The 16,540-nt window shown below is 38.6% G+C and overlaps 1 protein-coding gene across 2 annotated transcripts in view; it reads left to right on the top strand.

Moving 5' to 3' along the window:
• Positions 1 to 16,540, top strand: part of PSME4 (proteasome activator subunit 4) — a 112,416-nt gene that overhangs the window by 83,230 nt on the left and 12,646 nt on the right. For both annotated transcript variants that reach the window (XM_032352115.1, XM_032352114.1), the window contains 6 exons: positions 621 to 773; positions 2,657 to 2,761; positions 3,314 to 3,405; positions 4,478 to 4,609; positions 4,982 to 5,190; positions 7,466 to 7,551. In XM_032352115.1, the coding sequence (XP_032208006.1) occupies positions 621 to 773; positions 2,657 to 2,761; positions 3,314 to 3,405; positions 4,478 to 4,609; positions 4,982 to 5,190; positions 7,466 to 7,551 (777 nt within the window). The remainder of the gene's footprint in view (positions 1 to 620; positions 774 to 2,656; positions 2,762 to 3,313; positions 3,406 to 4,477; positions 4,610 to 4,981; positions 5,191 to 7,465; positions 7,552 to 16,540) is intronic.

Raw genomic sequence — 16,540 nt, 5'->3', positions numbered from 1 at the left:
ATCTGTTGTCTTCATCTAAAATGGCTGTGAAAGTTATGCCAATCAGATTGATCTTAGCTTAAGATCTAGGAGTTTTTAAGAAAAAGAAGCTTTTTTTTTTTTTTAATATTTTATTTACTTATTTGACACAGGTAGAGAGATCACAAGTAGGCAGAGAGGCAGGCAGAGAGAGAGGGGAAGCAGGCTCCCTGCTAAGCAGAGAGCCCAGTGCTTGATCCCAGGACCCTGAGATCATGACCTGAGCCAAAGGCAGAGGCTTAACCCACTACACCACCCAGGCACCCCAAGAAAAAGAAGCTTTTTCATATTTACCTCTTAATATTTATAATTAGCAATAGAAGAAAACCCAACAAGACTATGCATTTGAGTTTTTTGAGGTGTGTGAAATTTTAAGGTCAGAAAGATTATTAATTGTGATTTCATTGATTATATTTTACTGTGATAAAACAGTATTTTTATTTTAACTTACAGACAATGTTAAAGCATTTCTAAAGTGTAGAACTCTTGGGGTTTTGTGAGCACAGTAGTAATGTAAATGAACACAAGCATTTTAGAATTATAATGGAGATGATAGTCATTTGAGTACTGAAGAACTTTCTTTTTTATATGTGTGTATATAGGGCATATTCAGAAATTTCGATGATGCGTTTCTGCCAATTCTGAAGCCCCATTTAGAACGTTTGGTTGCAGATTCACATGAAAGCACCCAGCGATGTGTTGCAGAAATTATAGCTGGTTTAATCAGAGGTTCTAAGCATTGGACGTTTGAAAAGGTGATGTATTTGTACAGCACGTTCCCTGTTAAAGCTGTAATACCCATTTATGTAGCAATTCCCAACACTGTAAATATTAATACTTGAAATAGGAAATGTTCAAATTACATACTGCTTTTGAGTGTCGGTCACAGACTAATGCATAGTCAACATTCAGTATCTTTCAAAATTTGAATTATTTGCCAACATTAGGGGAAGAACCCTAAGAAAAGATTTCATTTTCTCTTGATCGGTGGGAAGATCCTGGAACTGGTCCTCATTATTGCCCTGTGTCTGTCAGTTGACTAGCATGCTGTGCATTGGCTTCTCCCTTCCTGAGTCACTCTGGCTTCTCATTAAATCTTTCTCTTTGCCTCCTTGTTCATCTACATGACTCATTTTGTCTCACAGATAGTTTGAGTTTGACATCCTTTTTTTTTTTTTTTAAAGTATCCCTCTTAATTGTAAAACTTAGTTTTAACACACCTACCCTAAGGTTAGTTTCTTAGCAAAATGCACTAGATTGAAAATAACTGGACTAAAAATACCCAGAATGCCAAAGTACAAGGTAGGCCACCATTTCCTCAAAGAAAAGACACAGACACTAGTTTTGGCAGACTTCGTTACACATTCTTTTTGGACTATGAACACTTTTAATACATTAATTTAGTTATATGTATTCTTTTTTTTTTTTAAGATTTTACTTATTTATGTGACAGAGAGACACACAGCGAGAGAGGGAATACAAGCAGGGGGAGTGGGAGAAGGAGAAGCAGGCTTTCCATTGAACAGGGAGCCCGAAATGGGGCTCAATCCCAGCATGCTGGGCTCATGACCTGAGTGGAAGGCAGTCTTAACCCACTGAGCCACCCAGGCATCCCTAGTTATACATATTCAAATCACCTGTTAGATTAAAGTATTTGTTGATGTGTAATATTACCTTTTTCTTCCCTCACATAACATGAACAGTTTGGTTTAAACAAGTCACACATATCCTTGTCATCTAGTCTCTGTCATTTTTTAGTTAGCTCTTTTCCAGAATACCTCTCCTTTCTTTATTGTTTAAGATACAGCTTTTCTGCTCTCCTCCCTTTCTCTCTCCTCTCCCATTTTCCCTTCTCCTCCTCAATGCCTGGTGCTACCACTGGAAATTTTATCCCAAGCCCTCCCTCCTCATTTGTCCTCTATAAGTCCTTTTGACTAAAGTGCAGTCCATGGACCTCCAGCATGGGCATTGCTTGGGAGCTTGTTAGAAAAATAGGATCTCAGGTCCCACCTTGATCAAATGAATCAGAATCTGCATTTTATTAATCTTAATAAAATCTCAAGATGATTTGTATTCTCAATAAACTGTGAGAAGCATCTATACACATAGATTCACATCTCTGTATAAGTGATCACTTTTAAAAGGCTATTTATAGTAACCCAAAACTTGGAATTTGGCGGGTATAGCTCAGTGGTAGAGCATTTGACTGCAGAACTTGGAATTTGAAGATTATGCTTCAGGCTAATACTAAATTGTATTAAAAAGTCATTGCTTCCTATATTAGGACTCCAGTGACCTCGATAAGCATGTGAAACTTAGAAAATGAGGGGTTTTTTTGACTCCAGTGTACTTTATTACTCAGCATTTTCAAAATTTTTTTCAGTAGTGTGAGATTTTGTAAGTCACCATTTATGGTGTCTCCTCTCTTCTGAATAATTTTTTGGGAAAAAAATTCACTTTTATATGTGGGTATGATGATAATATGGTGAAGTTATTTTCCTGGATTATTTGGGTGTTCTAAGAAATCATTTGAGTAAGTATCGGGTTGTGTGTTTATATGTGTGTATTCCCAGGGAAAGGCAGTTGAAGAAAAATGTGAGCATCATTAACTTTTCCCCATATATTTTGTTTTGAGTAGGTGGAGAAGCTTTGGGAGCTTCTTTGCCCACTGCTTAGAACAGCACTGTCCAACATTACGGTAGAAACTTACAACGACTGGGGAACTTGTATAGCAACATCCTGTGTAAGTTCTGTTTCTTTTTGTGTTTACTCATCTACTTAAACTGTTTCATACCCTTTCTCAAAATCTGTGAAATCTCATTATGCTCTTGAGTCTTCTCTTCTTCATAGCAATTTTCTTCATAGTTTTGTCATCTTATAGAATTGAAGTTCTGTTCAGCCTTTCAAATAAGCCTTGAGTGGTACCTCTTAAGTGATTATTACATCTTCTCTGTCATGGTAATGCATTCTTAGATTAAATGGCAAATCATGTATGTATCTGGAAATGTAACCTACATATAGTAAAAGCCAGATGATATAAGGTAGGTGTTACTTTCTACACTAAATGTGTCTATAGCTTGTATACTTTGATTTAAAGATAATCCATTTAGCTAACAAAGTTTCTTACTATCTACCTTTCTCACATGAACTGTAAAACTTGGATTTGACTAAAGTACGAGGGTTTTTTTGGTTTTCTTCGCTTATATTTATTTATAATACTAAAATAACAGGATCTGATTTATATACAGAATTATAGGACCCCTGTTTTAATTGTTATTTTGTATTTTCAACACAGGAAAGCAGAGATCCCCGGAAACTTCACTGGCTTTTTGAGTTGCTGTTAGAATCACCACTGAGTGGTGAAGGAGGATCCTTTGTAGATGCATGGTAAATAAAAAGAAAACTTAGAAGGTTAAGGAAAGATTTTGCAACAAAAGATAACAGCTTTGCTCTTGATGTGTAAATAGAAGTGAATTGTCTACACTCCTAAAGGCCTGATAATGTAACTATTTTCTTCTGAGAGAAGAGTGATCCAATTCAGTATATTTTATGATACTAAGTAGAGTTATTTCTCAGTGGGGAAGCAGTAGAAATAGAGACAACCTGAGCAAGTCAAACGTAATTTAGATTTAACCTTCTTCCTCTTGGAGCAGCTTTATTTATACCATGACTGTACTTTTCAGTCTTCCTTATTAGGAAAAAACCAGTAATCCATTCAAGGAAAAACATTCTTGCTGGGATAAAAAGAGCCGGAAAGAATTAGTAGGCTAGAGAAAGGAATCTAGGTAATCCTGTTAACAACAATAATAAGTTAGTGTTGCTATGAAATAGTGGAGAAGTTTCTGATGCTTTGAAATCAATGAGTATTCTCAAGTCAGTATTTCTCTTGATTGATTGTATGGGAATGGAGAGGATGAGAATACAGCGAAAATGATGCAGTAAAAATAAGATCTTCATAAAGGTGCTGTTTTGAATTGTCAGTTTTAATATTTATTGGGTGAGAAAATGTAGCAGTTGTTTTTTATTAAAGATTTTATTTAGGGGCGCCTGGGTGGCTCAGTGGATTAAGCCGCTGCCTTCGGCTCAGGTCATGATCTCAGTGTCCTGGGATCGAGCCCCGCATCGGGCTCTTTGCTCAGCGGGAGCCTGCTTCTCTCTCTCTCTCTCTGCCTGACTCTCCCCCTACTTGTGATCTCTCTCTCTGTCAAATAAATAAATAAAATCTTTAAAAAAAAAAAAAAAAAAGATTTTATTTATTTATTTATTTGACAGAGAGAAAGAGAGAGAGAGATCACAAGTGGGCAGAGAGAAAGGGGGAAGCAGTCTCTCCTTTCCGAGCAAAGAGCCTGATGCGGGGCTCAAAATGTAGCAGCTTTAAGTGGAATACAGACTCCCTTAGTCTACACTGCCATATGTAAAGGCAGGGAAGGGCTCTAACTTTGCTGTGCTTTCATTCTAGTCGACTCTATGTACTGCAAGGTGGCCTTGCCCAGCAAGAGTGGAGAGTACCTGAGCTGTTGCACAGACTACTGAAGTACTTGGAACCCAAACTCACCCAGGTTTACAAAAATGTCAGGGAAAGAATAGGGAGGTAGGTATTCTTTTCCCTGTGGTATGGTACAATTCTTCAGTTCTTTTATATTAAATTTTAATATTTAGTAGTACATACTGGTTATGTTACTATTGGATTTCGTGAATCCTCGTCTTCAAATTTTGTTTTATATTGTGTTTGGGACACTAGTCCATGAGGCTTTAATGTAAAACAGGACAGCAGTGAGCTCACGAGCCAGACGTGCACATTTGGCCAGTTCTCAATGTCTCCGAATTACGGGCACAGCCCAAGAGACTCTCTCTAGGAGTCATTGTTCAAATATTTACTTTGGTTGGGTCATTGCTTTTTGAACCTTAGTTTTATTGATAACATGGCATCTCTTCTCACGCCTATGTGTATTTCATTTTACAGCGTGCTGACCTACATATTTATGATTGATGTTTCTTTGCCAAACACTGCGCCAACAGCATCCCCACGAGTCCCTGAGTTTACTGCTCGAATTCTAGAGAGATTGAAACCCCTTATGGAGGTAGATGAAGAAATTCAGAACCATGTTATGGAAGAAAATGGAATTGGTGAAGAAGATGAACGAACTCAGGGCATTAAACTCTTAAAAACTAGTGAGTGGCTAAAATTAATAGAAGCTTGCTTAAAAACAGACATTTATTACCAGGGGAAAACAAAAAAAACAGACATTTATTTAGATTATCCTTTGGTATGTTTTGTTCCTGTTTTTTTATTGTGGTAACATGCACATAATACGGAGTTTATAGTTGGGTGACATTAAATACATTCACATTGTACAACTGTCACCATCGTACATCTCCAGCACTCTTCAAATTGCAATACTGAAGATCTGTAATAACCTTGTTCTACACTTCCCTTGTCCCTGCAGCCACCATTCTACCTAGCTTCAGAATTTGCCAGTTTTAAGTATTTCGTATAAGTGGGATCATACATTTGTCCTTTTAAGTTGGACGTTTTAACTTTGCATTGTGTTTTCAGTATTTATCCATTTATCTGTTGATGGACATTTAGGTCGTTTCTGCCTCTCAGCTGCTGTGAGCAGTGATGTAGATGTTACGTTTTGAGTCCCCTGTTTCCACTTCTGTGGGCTATTGGAAATAGAATTGCTGCACCATGCGGTAATTCTACATTTAACTTTTTTATTTTTTTATTTTTTATTATTTTTTTTTTTAAAGATTTTATTTATTTATTTGACAGAGAGAGATCACAGGTAGGAAGAGAGGCAGGCAGAGAGAGAGAGGAGGAAGCAGGCTCCCTGCCGAGCAGAGAGCCCGATGCGGGACTCGATCCCAGGACCCTGAGATCATGACCCGAGCCGAAGGCAGTGGCCCAACCCACTGAGCCACCCAGGCGCCCAACATTTAACTTTTTTTAAAAACCACCAAACTATTTTCCTCAGTAGCTGCCCCATTTTACCTTCCCACCAGTAGTACAAGAAGGTTGCCATTTTTTCATACTCATGCCAATACCTTTTTTTCTGTTTTTATGACTTAAAACTATCCAAATGAGTGTGAAGAGGGTATCTGTGGTTTTGATTTGCATTTCCCTAATGATTAGTGTGATTAGTGGTTAAACATTTTTTCATATGTTTGCCTTTTTTTTTTTTTTTCCTAATCTTCTTTCGAGAATTGTCTCTTCACATCCCTGCCAATTTTTGAGTTAGGTTTTAGTGTTGTTTTTGAGTTACAGTTCTTTTTGTATTCTGGATATCAGCCCCTTGTCTAATAAATGGTGTGCAAATATTTTATTTGGTGAGTTGTCTTTTTCACTGTCTTGATAGTATCTTTGATGCACAAAAGTTTTTAATTTTGATGAAATCGAATTTATTTTTTCTTTTGTTGCCTTTGCTTTTCATGTCATATCCAAGAAATTATTGCCAAATCCAGCGTCATGAAATTTTTCCCTTAAGTTTTTTTCTAAGAGTTTTAAACTTTTATTTATTTCTTTTTTAAAAGATTTTTATTTATTTATTTATTTGACAGAGAGATCACAAGTAGACAGAGAGGCAATCAGAGAGAGAGGGGAAGCAGGCTCCCTGCCGAGCAGAGAGCCCGATGCAGGGCCTGATCCGAGGACCCTAAGATCATGACCCGAACGGAAGGCAGAGGCTTAACCCACTGAGCCACCCAGGCATCCCAGAGTTTCGCACTTTGAGTTCACAAGTTTAGATCTTTAATTCCCTAAGTTAATTTTTATATATAATGTAAGTTAAGGGTCATCTTCATTTTTTTGCTCGAGCATGTCCAGTTTCCCAGCACCATTTGTTAAAAAGGCTTATTTCTTCATTGAGTAATCTTGGCAGTCTTCTGAAAATTACTTGGCCATATGTGTGAGGGCTTATTTCTGGACTCCAGTGTACGCCATTGGTGTGTATGTCTGTTCTTATGTCAGTGCCACACTGTTAGGATTACTGTAGTTCGTAGTAAGTTTTGAAATCAGGAACTGTGAGTCCCCCGACTTTGTTCTTTTTCAAAATTGTTTTGATTACTGGGGGTGTCCTGTTAGAAATTTAAAATTTTTTCAAGCATTCTAAGTATAAACAGCTTAATTTAGTTATCATTTTTGCTACATTAGGATTTCTAAGGTTAATTCATAGTTGGTGTTGATATTTAGTAGGCTGTTAATTTGTTGATTCATTTTTTTGAGTGACTTCAGTACCCTAGTTGGTTGATGCCCTTTATTGTGGTTCCTGTCATAATGCTATTTAGTGTCAAATCTATGAAGTAACATCATGATCTCTTTCTTAACATTGAAGAGTTAGTTAGCAGAGCTATCATAATGGCTCTCTGACACTAGCACTATAGTATTACTCTATTTTGTGCTCTAACTGTATAGCAAAACTGATTCCACCTGTTTATTTTCAATTAGTATTGAAATGGCTGATGGCTAGTGCAGGAAGATCCTTCTCTACAGCGGTCACAGAGCAACTTCAGCTTCTACCGTTGTTTTTTAAGGTAAGTTTATGGCTGAAACTAAGAATGCGCCTCCCTGTGTTAACTAACTGGAATTTACTTACTTGTTTTAAGATTTTATTCAGTTATTTGACAGAAAGACTGCAAGAGAGGGAACACAAGCAGGTGAAGTAGGAGAAGGAGAAGCAGGTTTCCTGTGGAGCAGGGAGTCAGACACTTACTGACTGAGTCACCCAGGCACCCCAGCTAACTGGAATTTAAATGCAAACCTGGAAAGAAAAAAAGAATGCATACCCATCTGACCTTCGCAGGGAATTTATATTTATCACCTGATAGTGGATAGTTTTTCAGACTCTGTGTGACTTGGTTGGTTCGCTAAGGAGAATAGTCATTGGAGAATCATGAGGTGATAGCAGTTTAATATTTGTTGAAATAGTCTTTTCAGTATTAGGTAAGGCTAGTATCTTAACAGATATATGAAAAGTTTAGAGACAAAGTATTGTTATACTGATAACCAGTTTCCAAGCATAGTTAAGGAAAATATTGACAGCTAAAAAAATAAAGCCATAGTGACATTTTTTTAATACAGCTATTTCTGATTTGTTTTATTAAGTATATGTGAAATCTAAAGCTGAATTATATTTGTACATACAATATTTGTATTTATGGTGTCAAATGGGACTGTAACTGCTTTTAACAAACACCTGTAGAAGTAGCCTGTTTCTGGCAGTCAGTCCTGCAAAGACACTGACATCTGATTTGATTTGATGGAAGGTGTAGCCTACATGAGTCTAATTACTCATCTAGGCAGGTGATGAAGCTGATAAAACTAAGGTCACAGATCAGTATATTGGTTGCCGCAGTTCTAGTTTGCAGTCATGCTATGGTTAGCAAAATGGTCTGGTCTTATGGCACATTTGGAACAAATGGCACAAACATCACTGCTGCTTGAGAGTTACTGTTCGGTGCAGGTATCATTTTGGGAGGAACATCCTTGGTCCTGTGTCCCAGCAAATCGTCTCCTAAACTTTGGATTTGCCACAGTATACTATGTCTTAAAGAAATCTCAAAAAGAGGGGCGCCTGGGTGGCTCAGTGGGTTAAAGCCTCTGCCTTCAGCCCAGGTCATGATCTCAGGGTCCTGGGATCTAGCCCCGCATCAGGCTCTCTGCTGAGCAGGGAGCCTGCTTCCTCCTCTCTCTCTCTGCCTGCTTCTCTGCCTACTTGTGATCTCGTTTACCTTTGGCTCAGGTCGTGATCCCATAGTGGGAAGGGGTGTCCGCTTTTCACACACACATGCTCTCTCTCTCAAAAAAAAAAAAAGATTACTGGTAATATTCAAAGGATCCACCACTAAAATACTTTTAGAAATGCTAGGTAGGGCCTGATACCCATCAGTACCTCTGGGATCTTTCAGGATATAAGAGTAGGCGGTAGTTATTAGTGTACATAGATCCTTGTTACTTGTAGGTCCTTGGGGCAGATAGGGTTTGTCTTTAGGGCAGTGGTGCTTAAACTTTTCCACTGTCACATATGCAGTCGATACGGAACATGATCTCATATGTCCATAAATGGGTGGTGTGAAATGAGTGTTGGTATAGTTGGAGTTTTATCCCCTTCTTCCATTCATGCTCATGCCCCCAAGATCAAGAGTCACACACCCTTTTGACTAAGCCAGCCAGGCACCCCTAATTTTTTCTTTTCTTTTGAGTGAGTTAGAGATTACCTAAAAATAAAATCTTTTTTTTTTTTTTTAAGATTTTATTTATTTATTTGTGAGATAGAGAAAGAGAGAGAGAGCACAGGCAGACAGAGTGGCAAGCAGAGGCAGAGGCAGAGGGAGAAGCAGGCTCCCCGCCGAGCAAGTAGCCCAACATGAGGGATTCGATCCCAGAACACTGGGCTCATGACCTGAGCCAAAGGCAGCCGCCCAACCAACTGAGCCACCCAGACATCCCAAAAATAAAATCTTTTAAAAAAATCAGGGAGGGACGCCTGGGTGGCTCAGTCGGTTAGGCGGCTGCCTTCGGCTCAGATCATGATCCCAGCATCCTGGGATCGAGTCCCACATCGGGCTCCTTTCTTGGCGGAGAGCCTGCTTCTCTCTCTGCCTCTGTCTACTACTCTGTCTGCCCGTGCTCGCGCTCTCTCTTTCTCTCTCTAACAAATAAATAAATAAAATCTTAAGGAAAAAAAAAAACAAAACAGGGACACCTGGGTGGCTCAGTGGGTTAAGCCTCTGCCTTCAACTCAGGTCATGATCTCAGGGTCCTGGGATCAAGCCCCCTATCGGGCTCTCTGCTCAGCGGGGAGTCTGCTTCCTCCTCTCTCTCTGCCTGCCTCTCTGCCTACCTGCGATCTCTGTCAAATAAGTAAATAAAATCTTAAAAAAAAAAAAACAAAACAGAAAGCAGGTATATGAGAGTGAGGTTGATAGAAAGAGGTGTTGAATCCACTTGAAATTTATAAAAACTTTAATCATTAGAAAGCTGTATTGTGTGAATTGCTTCTGACATTTCACATTGCCTAACATTTCACCTGGATCTACAGATAGTGAGTTTGAGAATCTGCTTTAGGTCATCATGGTGAATGGAGTGTGAGGTACAAAGACACCATAGCACAGATTAAAGTTACTTTCCAGGCAGTCAGCTGTGTAGAGTAAGAATAAAGAAAGGAGTCTAAAAGCAAGTTATTGCTTTTTTTTTTTTTAAGATTTTATTTATTTATTTGACAGACAGAGATCACAAGTAGGCAGAGAGGCAGTCAGAGAGAGGAGGAAGCAGGCTCCATGATGAGCAGAGAGCCCGATAGGGGGCTTGATCCCAGGACCCTGAGATCATGACCTGAGTCGAAGGCAGATGCTTAACCCACTGAGCCACCCAGGCGCCCCTAGTTGTTGCTTATTAAACTGTGGAACGCACTCAGAAATAGTTGGAGATGAGATCAGAAATATGTTTCTGACACTTGAGGTGCTTCATAAATTCTAAATGAAGTTATTATATCCTATCACATAAAAAGCAGTTTTATATCAATTCAAAAAAAAAACCCACCTTGACATCTATATCAAAGTGAAAGTTGCAGTTTATTTGCCTTTTCTAGTCGAAGAGTCCCTCACCAAGTTTTTGCAAGGATGAAGTGAGATAATGTCTGTAAAGCAGATAGCATGGTATAAAATATTTATATATATTATAATTATTGCATATTGCTTTTGTTACTAGTCTTTAACTGCATTTTAATTTGGAATAGTAAAGAGTTCAGATGCCAATGATCAGGGAGGAGGAAAAAAGGACGTGTTGTATTTTAAGTTTCAAACTTCCCTGAGTGCTCATCAGAAGTTACTACTGTGGAATAGTAGTTTGTATATGTCAGACTCAGAGAAAAACTTACAGATGTTGTTACAGCTGGTACAGAATTACATACCATTGATAGGATTTCTGCAGAAAAACTACTCTTCTTAATAATTAGAGGAAGCAGGGACACCTGGGTGGCTTGGTCATTAAGCATCTGCCTTTGGCTCAGATCATGTGGGATCGAGCCCTGCATGAGGCTCCCTGCTCAGCGGGAAGCCTGCTTCTCCCTCTCCCATTCCCCCTGCTTCTGTTCCCTCTCTCACTGTCAGATAAATAAAGAAATGACATCTTAAAAAAAATATATTAGAGGAGAGGACAACCCTGTAGAGTGTTCTTTTGCTAACTAAATTTTTGTTCAGATTAACACAGAGCAGCATTTTGTACAGGTTAACACAGTTTAATGTCAGTTAAATCTTAACTGTGATGTACCAATATTAATAAATTTATGTGAAAACAAAGCAAAAGAAAGACTAAGATCTCCTTTTTTTATATCACAGTATTAAGGATATTTAATTGCAAGCACTGAAAACTAAATGTCTGCGACAGTGGAAAGAGGAAATTAATTAGATTACGTAGAAGTATCTAGGCAGTTCGCTGCCTAGGGACACAGATAACAGAAGCTAAATAGCCTCAGCAAGGTACCTTGCATTTCTCTCTTTAAGATTTCAGATGTCCAGAAATACACTTTGGCTCAACAATATGATCCCTCCGTTGACGGACCCACCAGAATGACAGAAAAGAATGATTTTCCAAAAGTTAATCAAAATGTCTGTTTCCAGCACGAGGGATGGATATTGGCAAGGAAGTGCTACAAACAGACATTAAAACACCCTTATTACTTCAGTTCTTAAGGAAAACCCAAATCACTATGTCCGTCTCCTCTGTGGTATGGCCAGAAAGCAAAAGATAAGAATAGGCAGTACCTGAAGAAAGCCTCTAGATTTTGTTGGCATAGACTTTTTTCCCCAAACTTTTTTTTTTTTTAAGATTTTTTATTTATTTATTTGACAGAGATCACAAGTAGGCAGAGAGGCAGGCAGAGAGAGAGGAGGAAGCAGGCTCCCCGCTGAGCAGAGAACCCAGTGTGGGGCTCAATTCCACCTGGGATCATGGGATCATGACCAGAGGCAGAGGCTTTAACCCACTGAGCCACTCAGACGCCCCCCCAAACTTTTTATTTTGAATTAGAAAGGCTTCACAGGAGTTGTAAGGTACTACAGAGCAGTCTCATGTACCCTTCATTTATTTTTCTTTAGTAGTTATATTTTCAAAACCAGAAAATTAAAATCAGTACAACATGTATATTATTCTATGTCATTCTATCACACAAAAGATTCCTACAACCACCAACACAATTATGAAACAGAAGTACTCCCATTATCACCAAAATTACTTTGTGTTACCCCATGATAGTCAACCTTCCTCCTCTCCCTCAGCACCACTATCCTCTGGCAACCACTGATTATTCTCCATCTCTATAATTGTCATTTCAAGAATGTCATATAGATGGATTACAGCTTGTCTTTTTATGAAGAGACTATAATGTACCCTCCTTAATGCCAGTTGAACATTCCCATACTCTAAGGTTGTCTGAATCTTAATTTTTCTGTAACTACTGTGGTAGTTGGAACATTATGACAGTGTACACATGTATTCTTTTAAAAGTTGTATCTGTATCTGTGGGGCTCAGTGGGTTAAAGCCTCTGCCTTCAGCTCAGGTCATGATCCCATGGTCTTGGGATCGAGCCCCGCATCGGGCTCTTTGCTCAGCAGGGAGCCTGCTTCCCCACCCCCACCACCTGCCTCTCTGCCTACTTGTGATCTCTGTCAAATAAATAAATAAAATCTTTAAAAAAAAAAAAGTTGTATCTGGGAAGAAAAGTAATGCTTTTGAGAAAATATTAAAAGTTGAAAATTAAAAAGTTTAAGTGAGTTGGTAAGATTCAGATAAACTAGACTACAGAGTAATTGCTGATCAAGAAATACCGATGTTATTCCTTGAGATGAACTAAAGAAAGTACTTTTCCAAACTTAGAAGCTTTGCTTTGTAACAGAAAAGGTTTTCGTTCCACAAACAGTAATATTGTTAATAGATAAAATCACTGCAAAGTAAAATATCTCCTTGATTTTGGGGCACCGGGCTGGCTCAGTTAGAAGTGCAACTCTTGATCTCAGGGTTATGGGGTGTAGAGATCACTTAACCAAATCAATAAAAACTTAAAAATATCTAAGAGATTTTGATTTTACTTAAAAATATCTAAGAGATTTTGATTTTACTGACATATAAAAGTAGTCTAGCGCAAACAAATTGTTGTCCTGTGCTAGTAATTAATAATGGTTAATTTGCTGCTTTGGAACACGCTGTTCCATACAGTGAAGTTTACCTATTGGATTTCAGGATTTTGCTGGTTTTAGTAGAACATTTTAACCTCTTCTTAACATGAGAACATTATGCCCTAATTTCATTCATAAAACACATTTTTTTCATGAATGGTAGGAAGAAAGACTGCTGATTCAACAGGTGAGTGAATCACCTTAAATTTTCCTGGTGGTAATGGTAGGCCTGCCTGCAAATGAATATCTTCTTTTCTTTCTTTCTTTCTTTCTTTCTTTCTTTCTTTTTTTTTTTTTAAGATTTTATTTATTATATGACAGAGATCACAAGTAGGCAGAGAGGCAGGCAGAGAGAGACAGATGGGGAAGCAGGCTCCTTGCTGAGCAGAGAGCCCGATGCGGGGCTTGTTGCGGGGCTCGATCCCAGCACCCTGGGATCATGACCTGAGCCGGAGGCAGAGGCTTTAACCCACTGAGCCACCCAGGTGCCCTGAATATCTTATTTTTTTATACTAGAGTTCAACTAGCCAACTCGAAATCACCTCATTTTTATTATGGGTGAATTAAATGACAAAACGATTCCATGTACATTGCCTGGAGATTTGGGCTATTCAGTATTTGTAATAATTTTTATCTTCAATTTCTTTGGTGTGTCTCTTTTTTTATATCTTTCTGAGTGCATCTGTGCCATATGCTGCATTAGTGTAGATGTCGGGTTGTATAAAAAATCAAGAAATGTTTCATTCTACAAATTGATTTTTTTTTTAATTTTTTTTAAAGATTATTCATTCATTTATTTGACAGAGATCACAAGTATGCAGAGAGGCAGACAGAGAGAGAAGGGGAAGCAGGCTTCCCGCTGAACAGAGGGCCCAATGCGGGGCTCAATCCCAGGACCCTGGAATCATGACCTGAGCCGAAGGCAAGGCTTAACCCACTGAGCCACCCAGGCACCCCTGATTTTTTTTTTAGAATCTGATAATGACCATCTTCTCACATAACTGCCTCTCCCTCTTTAGTGACTACATTGTATTATCATTTATTCAGTCCGTTTTCTATGGGTAATCACTGATTATTCCCAGATTTGGGCTGTTAAAAACTAATAGTCTTGGGGCACCTGGGTGGCTCAGTGGTTTAAAGCCTCTGCCTTCAGCTCAGGTCATGATCCCAGGGTCCTGGGATCGAGCCCCGCATCAGGCTCTCTGCTCAACAAGGAGCCTGCTTCCTCCTCTCTCTCTGCCTGCCTCTCTGCCTACTTGTGATCTCGTCTGTCAAATAAATAAATAAAATCTTTAAAAAAAAAAAAACTAATAGTCTTTTGCAACTATGCATATATTTGTAGGGCAAATACTGTATATAAAATTACCATGTAAAAGACCTGCTTGCATTTGTAATTCAGTGGATACTGCCCTCCAAAGAGCCTGTCTTAGGTTATCTCTTTCCCATTAACCCTGACATTTCTTAAATCTTTGATTGTTAAATAAATTTTTTTTAAAGATTATTATACTTCTTGTGATGCTTAGCTGGCTCACTCAGTAGAGCATGCAACCCTTAATCTCAGAGTTGTAAATTCAAGCCCCACACTGGGCTTGCCATTTCCTTATGATAGATAAATAAGTAAATAAAAATATAAAACAAAAATTATTGTATTTCTTTAGTGAGGATATCTCCTTATACATTGGCTATTTGTAATTTTTTGCTAGCTATCTGTATTTTGCAAGTTTTCTACTGTGTTATAAAGGAGTTCTATTTTTATAATTTTCTTTATTTTTAAGTGATATTGTGAAGTATTTTTTCTCCATTGATTTGAGATGAAATCTCATATACTTGTTTCAGTAAGTCTGCTAAGATATATTATTTCCATCAAACTTGCACAGATAATCACAGTGAATTAGTTTATTGAGCTTAGAGGTTTAGTTGCTAAAGAAAAAATTATTCTCACACATGTCAGTTGTGAGGAAGACTTCGTTTGGAACTATTGGATAGGTGTCAAGACTGAATACAGCAAAGACAGCTGGGGATATTTAGCCAATGAGCGGAATGGTGTGGAGGTGTTAGTACGAAGTAAAATGACTAATAGGAGAGATATCAAGTATAGGGGATTCTTGGTAAACTGACTTGACAGGACTCTTCCAAAAGCATTCCATGTTGATCACGTATGAAAAGTGGAGGTGAGGAATTGGATCAGATACAGAGGTGAGAGACATTCTCTCAGATGTCAGGATTCTTGATAAAATTGGACTTAGTAGGTCTGGATGAAAAGAGGGTTCAGAGGAGCCTGGCTAATTAATGTTTGGTAAACAAGGATACTTTAGGATGGAAAGAAGGCTCAGAGGAGCCTAGCTAATGTTTGATAAACAAGGATAGTTAAAGTAAAGGCATGGTTTAAAAAAAAAAAAAAGTCAACGGAAAGTTAAGTTCCCATTGGTTATGGGTATGCAAAGAAATTTGGTAATACTAAGCTTTGAATATTTCACCTTCGTTGATACAATCCTTAGTGTTATAAGAGAAAAATAATGTCTTTCCATATTAAAACTATAACTTTGGTTGGGGGCAAGGGCACTGTTGCTTGTTTTTCAATAGGCTCTGTTCCCAGCATGGAGTCCAACACAGGGCTTGAATTCACAACCCTGAGATCAACCTGAGCTGAACAAAAGTTGGATGCTTAACCTACTGAGCCACACAGGGACCCCATATTAAAACTATACTTTAAAAAAGAAACAAGAAAATATATTTAGACTGTTTTAGAGGAGGGGCGCCTGGATAGCTCCGTGGGTTGAGCCTCTGCCTTTGGCTCGGGTTGTAGTCTCGGGGTCCTGGGATTGAGCCCTGCATCAGGCTCTCTGCTCAGCGGGGAGCCTGCTTCCCCTGCCTTCTCTGCCTGCTTCTCTGCCAACTTGTGATCTCTCTCTGTCAAATAAATAAAATCTTTTAAAATTTTAAAAAAAGGGGGGCGCCTGGGTGGCTCAGTGGATTAAAGCCTCTGCCTTCGGCTCGGGTTGTGATCTCAGGGTCCTGGGATTGAGCCCCGCATCGGGCTCTCTGCTCCGCAGGGAGCCTGCTTCCTCCTCTCTCTCTCTGCCTGCCTCTCTGCCTACTTGTGATCTCTGTCTGTCAAATAAATAAATAAATAATCTTTTTTTAAAAAGGACTTTTAGAGGACACTTACTTATTAAGGGCTGGGGACAAAGAAGGCTGAGCATACTTTATTTTACCAATTTGTCTTTAGAGCCCTAAAAATACTTTTTATGATCATAAAACAAAATTAAATGAAGACCCCCCCCAACATACTTTTTAAAGTATTTATAAACTTTACACCCAGTATGGGCTCGAACTCATGATCCTGAG

This window comes from Mustela erminea, chromosome 7 (assembly GCF_009829155.1).
Source record: "Mustela erminea isolate mMusErm1 chromosome 7, mMusErm1.Pri, whole genome shotgun sequence".
Lineage (NCBI taxonomy): Eukaryota > Metazoa > Chordata > Mammalia > Carnivora > Mustelidae > Mustela > Mustela erminea.
Note: the sequence above shows the minus strand (reverse complement) of the source record. Positions and strands in the feature narration are given on the sequence as shown.